The 10942-nt window shown below is 35.8% G+C and overlaps 1 protein-coding gene across 1 annotated transcript; it reads right to left on the reverse strand.

Annotated features, from left to right (window-relative positions):
- Window positions 1–6185: 6185 nt before the first annotated feature.
- LOC119070521 (exoglucanase/xylanase-like) lies at window positions 6186–7580 on the reverse strand. The gene is made up of 3 exons (XM_037174898.1): window positions 7441–7580; window positions 6903–7235; window positions 6186–6837 (listed from the first exon to the last, which is right to left on the reverse strand). The coding sequence occupies exons 1-3, from the start codon at window positions 7476–7478 to the stop codon at window positions 6225–6227; spliced, it is 984 nt and encodes a 327-aa protein (XP_037030793.1). The 5' UTR covers window positions 7479–7580; the 3' UTR covers window positions 6186–6224.
- Window positions 7581–10942: the final 3362 nt, after the last annotated feature.

Consider the following 10942-nt stretch of genomic DNA (forward strand, 5'->3'; position numbering starts at 1 on the left):
AAGATATCATCGAAAGTAAACTAAAATCCAGTATTTAAGAAACGCCCAAATATATGCTTTTCCGAGAAGCACCGATGCCTCTTAAAATACACTGAAAGTAAAAAAGGAATTAGTAGAATTGATGTTAAGATGCACCGATGCTCAGTTGGAAAGTCTACATTAAATGGAATGGATTCTTTGCAAATTTGTAGCCTACATTTTGGCGGAAAAATATTCGTTTTTTGACGATTTCCCTGAAACAAAATCTTTTTTTTCGCAAAAATGTGGTACTTTTAAAGGAAACATTGGTTTGTAGGTGATAATTTATCCCACTTGGAGAAATTTTAGCAGATTACATAAATTTACACAATCTGCACAGGTTTCTCCAAGTGGGTTAAGTTATGACTCACAAACCAAATTTTTCCTTTTTAAAAGTAACCAAATCACATCACTCAATTAGAAGGCCAAAAACACACCTGTTGACTATTTTTTTAAATTTTTTGATAGCCATTGTATGAAAAAGAATAGCCAACTTTGATCGGTTCAGTCCTCTATTTGAGTGACGTCAAAGTCAGCTTCGGTGCTAGACAGTGCGTTGAAGTAACACATTTTTGCGTGCTTTAAGAAGGCAGACTAGGTTATAAAGAGCCATCTGTGGTAAGCTTCATGTAAACACACACTTTTGTATGAAAAATATTGGCAAAATAACTCATTTTGGAAATCCATTTTTGCGCGTAATTTACGTTGTGGCACTTGGTGGCTTAAATAGTCTTAAAGTTTGGACCTTTATCTACAAAATTGCTGAAAAAAATGTTTTAAATATTGCATCAAACGAAAGATATTACGGTTTTAAAACATCGCTGCACTGACACATGAAGAATTGCACTTTATTTGCACATCTAAACACACTGCCTCCAACTTTTTATTACAGAAACGATAATGCACACACTTGTTTATCAAATTCCAGAATTAATTTGACAAAAAACACTTTTTATTAGTTAGAAACAGAAAATTAAACCCGAAATTGTTGAATAACTGCCATTTTTCCAATTGTTGAGCTTTTGATTTTTAAATGGTATATGTAGCTGGTATGGTATAGCATGGTGTGGTATAAACTGTGTTGCAAAAATCCAAAAATTAAATTGATCCTGAACAAAAATCCTCAATTTTATGAAAGAGTTTGAACCGGTAAGTAGTACTGGCGATAGGGGTGTCAGAGATTCACCAAAATATTGAGAAGTTCATCCCTAGAATGGGTTTGACCAGGCAACAATTTCAAACTTTTTGAATGTTCAATATTGATGACATAGTGGCTTGGTTCCGATCACGTCTGCGGTGGACTTACTAGCAACACCATTGGTCTCGATCACCTCTACGAGTAAGTAAAAAAAATGCTTTGAGTGTTCGTTGAGTGAAAAAATTGAAAATCCTCAGTCTGAGTTTGTCTATCTTCGACATGGATACGGAACAAGGTCCGGGTACATACAAACGTTTCACGTCATTCAGACTAGCATTATTACTCTTACGACAGACAATCGTGTTGTTGTAACACGTAGCTTAACGCAGCTTATTTTGATCTTCCCTTTCCTGCAACACTGTTCATGTTAAAGTGATAATGATTGATGAGTCTATCAAAAAAGTCACTGTTTCGGCCTCAGGATACTACGGTGGTCTGAGGACATTGTAGGAATGTCCATCATCAGTTACTCCCTTCGTAAGACAGTAGATGGTGCTCTCATATGAACTTGTAACGAGTACCATGAAATGAGAATTGGAAACGTATGTAACGTTAAAGGGCCTACACACTGGGTATAATTGTTCTGAAAAGCACCACGCACATAAATTAGCATTGAAGTTGAAACACAAACAAACACAATACACGGTCCTTGTAAAAACCACGTGAAAAGACATATTCTGGGTTACTTACCTCTATGTTATCCATATTATTAAATACCAACTTAAACTGAGCAGCTGACAAGACGCGTGGCGAGCTTCTGGTATCGAACAAGGACTTGTTTGCGTCGTGACTGCTAGTGATACGAGGAGTCGTTACAGTTGGTTCCAGAGAAAAATGTGGTAATCTAAAGAGACAGGATTATGTTATGGATAAACAAATAATAATGCTACCTAGATAACCTATAGATATCCAAAACAGACTGCGTAGCGTATACCGAATTTTCACACCCAATGTCAATAATGTCTTGACGTGTTGATCTCGCATTTTTCGTTCGATATCCTCCTTCTGTCAGTTATTTAAGTTCTTTGGTATAAGGTGGCTATATGAATTATCCCTTGGCTGTAATCGTTGACTAAAAACTTAGGAGTTGTATTAGTAGTATTCCTAACTGGACCATCTGTATGTATTTATTGACCTTAGAACTGACACAAAATAAGTTGAGCCGAATATGTCAAATAGGTGTGTGACCCGGCCACGATCCTATTGATTGTGTAATGTATATCGTTGAGGAAAATAAATATTATTGAGACCATTTGTAATATTAAACTAAACGATTATCAACTTTCAGTTTACTCACTGCCGTGTCATATGGGCGGTATCGGTATACGCAAAATAGCTGACATTGTGCTTCCAGCATTCCTTTCATCTGTGACATCAACTTCTTCTTTGGTCAACTCGATACTAAGTCTTACAACTTCTGACCTTGTGGAAGATGCTTTCTATGAAGAAGGAATCGCTATTTGGAATTCAATGAAAAATATCGTACCTATAAATGCAATGGCCACACAAAATCAGTGGGACAAAATTAACACTAAAAGAATAATATCGTCATTACAGTTCAAAACAGATAAACAGAATGCATTATTCAAAGCTAGCAGCGAATATGAATCAAGTTTATGGTTATCTGTTCTCCCATCAAAGAATATCGGAACATTGCTAGATGATAATACGTTCAGAATTTCAATGGCCTTACGATTGGGAGCTGATATGTGCAATGAACATACTTGTGCCAGATGTGGAAAGTTAGTTGAGAAATCCGGAATTCATGGCCTTAGCTGTTTGAAAAACATTGGAAAATATGCAAAACACAGGGAGTTAAATAATATAATTCATAGAACACTTCATTCAGCGAATGTCCCTGCAAAACTAGAGCCTGACGGGTTGTTCAGAGATGACGGAAAACGTTTAGACGGATTAACATTAATACCATGGAAACGAGGTTCCTGTCTGGCATGGGACGCAACATGCGTGGACACTTTAGCGGCATCCTATATCAACATATCAAAAGTTAAAGCTGGTAGAGCAGCGGAAAAAGCAGCGTTGAGAAAGCACAATCTTTACAAAGCTATCAAGGAAAAGAATATCATTTTATTGCCTTTCGCTGTGGAAACATTGGGGCCATGGTGTGAGGAAGCGAAATCGTTCACCGATGAGCTCGGTCGCCTGCTCGTTGCTGCAACTGGTGAAAAACGTGCCACGAAGTTTTTTAAACAAAATATTAGCATTGCTATTCAGAGGGGGAATGCGGCTAGTATCATGGGTACTTTCGAGTTAGGTCGCAACTTGGAGGAGATTTATTTTATTTTATAATTTATAATTGTATATATATATTTATTTGCTATTGAAAATATAAAACTATAAAAATATTATCTCCTTAGCCCATGTACTATTTTGTTGGTTTGTATTGTTTTCAATTCGATATCAATCCATTTGATACTAAGTGGTCATAGAGTTAAAATCGGAGAAGTGAGTTAAGCGAGTTGTACACAAATTGACCTAAACTTAATTATTCTTACTTACCTCACGTATACAAACAGAAACGTGTTCCACATTTTAATATTGAGCGCTCAGATAATTGGTTCTAATGTGTGCTAAATATATGATGAATAACAAAAAAAAACGTGAATATATAATGAACGGAAGCTGTATATTGAATGTCTTTGTCAGGTAAAACATTTCAAACAAATCTGATATACATTAATATTGTATAAGTAACCAGTGATGTTCCCTTTCATCATCGTGTTAGCACATTTTAATGTCAAATATCAACGAAGAGGTAAACATGATAATGACACATACCACAAGAGGTAGCAAGACAAGAATTCTTTTGTGAGATATAATTCAAAAGAAAAAACTGAAAATTATAGATTCTGTTGGTACTTCATAATCAAATCAATAAGCTGCGTCGATCAATAATCAAATTCATTGTAACTATCCAGTAAAACAGCACATGTGTATTACTTCATTTCTGCCTATCTCAAAACAGATGGCACAAAATAGATATGGTGATCAAGTTTTTGTCTTTTTTAATAGATGGCATTACCTGCCCACACTGTATCTAATTTGTGAAAATCAACAGGTATAGAAATTTGAATTGGACCACGAATGGAATATCTTCCAACAGGAAATATACTTGGTTGTAACAGTTTGACCAGCTCTGAGAACAATGGACAGTTTATGAAAATTTCGTTAATGCTCAAAACAAACGAGGCATTGAAAACGTGTTTTGGTCCTAGTTTTCATTGACAGATGCAGCAGTCGCGATTTTGAATAGAAAAAGTTCTAACTTTATTTGACAGTTTCGAAAATTTCGTCATGAAAAATAGGATCAAAACACGTTTTCAATGCCTCGTTTGTTTTGAGCATAAGAGCGCCCAACCAAATTTTCCCTTTAGAAGTAACACATTTTTGCATGCTTTAATGGTTTTACTTTCTCAAAAAAAGATTTTGGTTCAGAGAAATCATCAAAAAACTAATATTTTTGCGCACAAATGTAGACTAAAAATTTGCCAAAGGGTGAGCGCTCTTAAACTGCTCGCTTTTCCCAGAGCTGGTCGATCGACAACAACCAAAACTAATTTCATTTAAAGCTAACACATTCGTGGTCGTTATTGCGGTCGTACATTTACGTTTCCAAAAAAAGGATTCTGATGAAAAGAAATCCTCAAAAATTTTAGCTAAGCACCTCTTTAGAGCGATGAATCCTTTGAAAATGGGTATCCTACATTTGGGCGGAAAAATAATTGTTTTTCCTTGAACGAAACACTTTTTTTAAGAGCGCTCACCCCTTGGCAATTTTCTAGCCTACATTTGTGCGCAAAAATATTCGTTTTTTGATGATTTCTCTAAACCAATTTTTTTTGTTGAAAAAGTACAACCGTTAATGCATGCAAAAATGTGTTACTTTTAAGGGGAAAATTGGTTTGTGGTCGATAACTTAAACCCACTTGGAGAAACCTTTGCAAAGCACATAAATTTACACATTTGCAAAGGTTTCTCCAAGTGGAATAAGCTATCATCCACAAACCAATTTTTCTCTTAAAAGTAATATATTTTTGCGTGCTTTATTGGTTTTACTTTTTCAAAAAAAAAAAAAAATTGGTTCAGAGAAATCATCAAAAAGCGAATGTAGGCTAGAAAATTGAAAAGGGGTGAGCGCTCTTAAAAAAGATTTTGGTTTAGAGAAATCAAAAGTAAATATTTTTCCGCCCAAATGTAGCCAACCAATTTGCAAAGGGCTCATACCTCTTAAGAAAAATCCGATGCTACTACTATTACTAAATAACCTAGCGTGGGACACACCAATTTAGCCGGGAAATTTTGAGGATTGAATCAGTTTGCAATTTACTTTTATATATGCAAGAAGCTCCGGATGAAAGGTTGTTTTAAGTTTTTGACTATTTTCTTCTCAGCATTCGGTTCAGGCGAATACAAGAGAAATGATAACAGATGGCATTGCTGCGCCAGTGAGAAGGTTGGCAACTCCTTTTTTTTTTAAGAAATCGCTTTATTATCATTTCTGAGCGTATTACGTGTGGAACACAAATAATCTGCATTCGTTACACCCGATGAACTTACGTTAGAAATTTGTTCAACGCTATTCAATCCACAAATACAATTTCATACAATCCATATGAAATCACATTGAAACATAGCTCGATTACACATACACTTATGCGCACGAGACGGCAGTATGAATGAGCGTAACATGTACGAAGTACTTACATGGTGGTATATACAAAGTTTTTATGTGGATTGAGAAACCGTGGTATGTAAGTAAAGAGAATAAGAGTTTCTAACCTAAATTTGATTACTGTAGGTAAAATGGCGCCAAAATATTCTTGTGACTGTAATTGAAGTTTCAGGAATGGATTGGGTTATCAGAAGATGAACAATAATCTCTAATTAAGTTTGATTCCGCAGAAAAGGGATATACAAATTACTCTACCGAAGTTAAGACTCATCGACAGTAATTTATTTAAATCTTTTATTCCGAAGTCAATCTGAATTAGTTGAGAATACTTTCAACTGCATAGTAGGCTGGTTTGGCATTATAATCTTCATCGAATAGTAGCGCAGCTCCCTGGCCTGGGAAGGTACTTGGAACCCACGAATACAAATCGGTAACTCCCCAGACAGTAACTCCGGTACATCTCGATACTTGGTAACATGCCCTGAAAGCATTCTGGTAGTCCAGTGCTTGCTGTTGTAGATTAGCTGCTGTCGGAGGCATATTCATTCTAACGTCTAGTTCAGTTATAGACACGTCGAGACCCAAATTCGCGAAACGTTGCATATTAGCGGCAAAATCAGATGGTACTTGGCCGACAATAAAGTGACCTTGGAAACCGACACCATCGATAGGTACACCTTGCGCCAACAGCGAAACGACAAGATTGTAGAGAGCGTTACTCTTTGCATTAACTCCTTCAATATTGTAATCGTTGATAAATAGTTTAGCAGCTGGATCAGCCGCGCGATGTATGCGAAATGCTGTAGCGATGAAGGTAGTGTTTAGGGCTCTCGAGAAAATTGTATTCCTAATTGATCCATCTCCTTCTATAACTTCATTGACAACATCCCATTCGTAGCATCGTCCTCTGAAATGATTAGCAGTTGAACTGAAACAAAAGAAATTGAAGATCGTAAGTATTCGTTGGACCATTTGCTTCGGTCAAGTAATTACGTGATGTGTTGAACCATTACCCTTTCCAATTCGGCAGGATTACTTTCGAGAGCTTGTACCCAGGTGGGTACAGCCGAATGCCAAATATGTGTATGACCACGCACTTGTTGATTGTACCGTTGAGCAAATGACATCAACTCCTCCGCCCATGCGAAATTTGGCGTGTTTGGATCGTTTCCGATCGGATCCCATTTCATTTGCCACTCAGCGGTCATAGAGTTAAATTCGGACCCGCCAAGGAGTGAGTACATAGGCTGTGGGAGATGGATATGTGATAGAGCCACTCCGATTTTGATTCTAGTCGTTCGGTCACGCAAGCGAGCGCTGCACAAGCTGAAAGTTGTACAAAAATTTTGTGAATACCGTCGTTCCACCAGAAGGACTTTTATCACTTTTATTGTCAAGGTGAGTTGGTAGAGCTTGTTAAGGGAACCACGAAGGGCCTAATATTGAGAATTGTTTCACTAAATTTGAAATAATTGTCAATAACCGGCACTGGTTGGAAGAAACTTTCTATTTAAATGTCGATTAGTCTTACCTCAGCAAGGCAAACAGAACAATAATCTGAACTTTCATATTAAATTGTTAGATAATTTTTGTTTAACAAAAGCGTACACGCTCAACGACCGCAGCTTGTTTATTGAATTGTTACTTTGGAAATTTATTTGGTAACTTATTGATATAAAAATGAAGATTGCAATGAAATCCGATAATATTTTATAAGTACAGCGATAAAAGCTATACCTACCACGACGGAATTGATAAAAGCTTTAGTGAGAGATCTGCGGTCCATTGAATAATAAAAAATCAACACAACCATTTTGGGATTAAATGGAAAACTACGTTTAGTCCACAATCAAATTCTTTAATTGCAGCGATAAATTCTTTATTTCATCGCTACCATTCAGTCAAATATCATACAAAGAAATGTACCTAACCTCAGCTTTCATTTAGTGATTTAACTGAAAGCTCATCCATTTTTTATCTTCACGTATGCTAACTCTGCAATGCAATGCAATGGGTATGATGTGTCTGTTGAAAATCTTCATACAATTATATCCAGCCCTATTTAGATTCATAGGAAACTTTTATCGCATAAAAACACTCAATATAGAAAACGTTGCAAATATTTTTGACTAATGGATGTTTTTTCCGATATCATTGTGATTGTAAGTGGACAGTTGTAGCACGAGGATTTTTAATTTATGTGCATGATCAAACTAAAATAAAGGTCAAAGAGATACGGGATGTGAGAATACGTTGCAGATTGTTGGTTCACTTAATAATAATAAATTAAATGGACTCCGATGCTTGGAGCTCCTTTTTTAATTATCTGATGAGAAACACCTAACTCCTAACCCTTATTCGTTTTTCTTTTAAAAATCAGCATTTATTCACTAAACAATATTTAATCAATTTGGTATTTTTTGTAAAGTAGTCAATAGGTACTACACCAATGGGTGGGTCCGGTTCCTTGACTGATGAACTGCCGTGTAACTCATAAAAACCTTAGAAAGGCGAATTCGTGAGAGAAAATACATGAAATTCTTTCACAAATTCATCGCTGTAACGTTTTTATGCGTTGTACGGTAGCGAAGTGCCGCATCAAAGGATATTGAAACTTTTTGTTGAATATACAATCCAAATGATCCATGACTTCAATGTTAGTATTTGTATGCCTTGAACAAAGTGTCTGTCTTGTCCTTCACATAGAACCAATTCTTTATCTCTGCCTTTCACTTTGCCCGTCCTTAGACATTGAAAACAAAAGGTCATGGGTCCAGGATCAACTTTGCTAATATAATTTGTAGAAATTACGTCGAGAACATGTTTCCGAACACTTGACTAATCGATCAGTGACGCGAAGATATTTCGAACAGGATTTTACATTGCATTGAACGTTGGCGAAGTAGAACGATAATTGACATGACAGATCTATTAGTAACAAGAATTTTTACCATAAACATTGATAAACCGGAGCGAAAATTAATATGAATGATCAATCAGAAACGAATTAACCAGAACATATTTACAAGAATTGTTATTTTGCCACGATGGAAACCTCCCTCTCGGCAAAATAAAAATCTCCTAACAAGGACGTAATGTACTATTATTACCTGAAACTATTTTACTAGAACTTAACCAGATTTTACCTGAAACAAGAACTTTACCAGAACCGAAGATTCTACTAAAGAAAGTAATATTATGACACGGTAATTGACAACGGACACAGAAAATGAAACAATGGACACTGCTAAAGAATGATAACCAACAATTTTTGAAATGGACATTTATAACGTTGAGGAGGTGTTTTTGTGGTATAAGTCATTTGGCTTGAGAAGGTGTGTTGAATATACAATCCAAATGGTCCATGACTTTAATGTTAGTATTAGTATGCCTCGAACGAACTGTTTTGTCCAAATTTCTCGAGCTAAAAAACGCACATAGTTGTGTGAGGTGGGGATCATTTGAAAGGTTATTTTATGTGCTTTTGGGCCAAAAATAGGGTCTTATGTGGTTTGGATGAATCTACGATGAAATAGAAGTTGAAATGTTTAAGTGCCCATATTTCATCGCATCCAAACCCCATAAGACTCAAAAACACATAAAGCACCTTTCCAATGATACCCCACACGACAGTGTAAGAACAGTGTAAGTCTTGGGTTGAAAACTTTAATTGCACATATTTCAGTGTGAACGAAATTTCAAACCAATAAGTCCCTATCAATAGTACTTGTGATTGCCTTTCCAATGACAACCCACAAGACCCTGTACAGCTCGTTTGACTGGAGAAATTTTTGTAGGAGAAGTGCTACTTTTCGGTTTTGGATCACCCCTCACTAGCCAAACAAGCTTCGAAGAATTTTTTTGAAAGTGGTTTTGGTTTCTAGGGTCGAAGTCCTTTCTAGGTACATATAAAAAAGTCCACTGGAAAATGCGTCCGATTTCGGTAGGCTGTTTCTGTATCTCAGAACAAAATAAGCAAGTATGTCAGAAGACCGTATATTTCTTGATTAATAATTTAGATCATTCTCTGTTCAACTTTGATTGGGGACTCGATTTTGAATTGTTGTGTCTCATGAATGACTTTTGATTTTCGTCGATTCCACTCTCTTTTAACATCTATATAAATATTTATAGTGATTTTCTTTTTCAATGACTTACCGTAGCCGCAGTTGCAGTCGGTGCCCTATATCTAAATGATATAATGAGGAATGTGACGCACCTATTACTAATGATGTTATTATTAATATTTTGGAAAGGCCCGATATACGAGTTTCTTATTGTTTGTATTTTTACTGATGTGATGTGACAAGAAATCGTGGACAATGTAGCAACGTGACGAAGCTTTTTGACATATTCAAAGGTTTTGGAAAGTTAAAGTTACATACAACTAGGAAGGTTTGCGATTCAAGAGAACATTGACGTTGAACAAAAGAAGTAACAGATTTATTCATTATATAGCGATCAGCTTGCAGTTTCTAAAATGTTAAAGTAACTTGTCGAACTTGTCGAACGTAGATAGAGATTTGATAATAATTGGTTATAATATCAGGGATATAAGATTATGAAAAATGTTTCTCGAGATATTTATATTTTGGCTTAGAAAAGGGTAAAAAATGTAAATCTAGTTCTTGATTTGTTAAATAAATATTTGGATAATGAATATAAGAAACTATAGTTTCCAAATCAGAAAGCATGTCAGAATTCACTTTTCTTCAACACAATTTCTGAAACAAAACTAAGTCTCCACAAGAATTTTGAGACAAAAATTTAATATTCATATCACTCCTACTTTTAAAAAGATTTTAATCCTCGTACGGTTGGTGTCCCAAAACTCTCGCAATATGTACAATGTACATATAAAATTATTATGCTACCGAATCACGTCGAAACATGCATTTTCCGGAGCAGTCATAACATTCACGACAACAATAAATTCCATAACGTTTTATACTCTAATCCAGTGGCAGCAACAGCAGCCGAAACCAAAGAAGGAAGGGCGTAAGAAAAAAATGTATTCAAAATCCGTTCGACAT

Source organism: Bradysia coprophila, assembly GCF_014529535.1.
Source record: "Bradysia coprophila strain Holo2 chromosome X unlocalized genomic scaffold, BU_Bcop_v1 contig_98, whole genome shotgun sequence".
NCBI lineage: Eukaryota > Metazoa > Arthropoda > Insecta > Diptera > Sciaridae > Bradysia > Bradysia coprophila.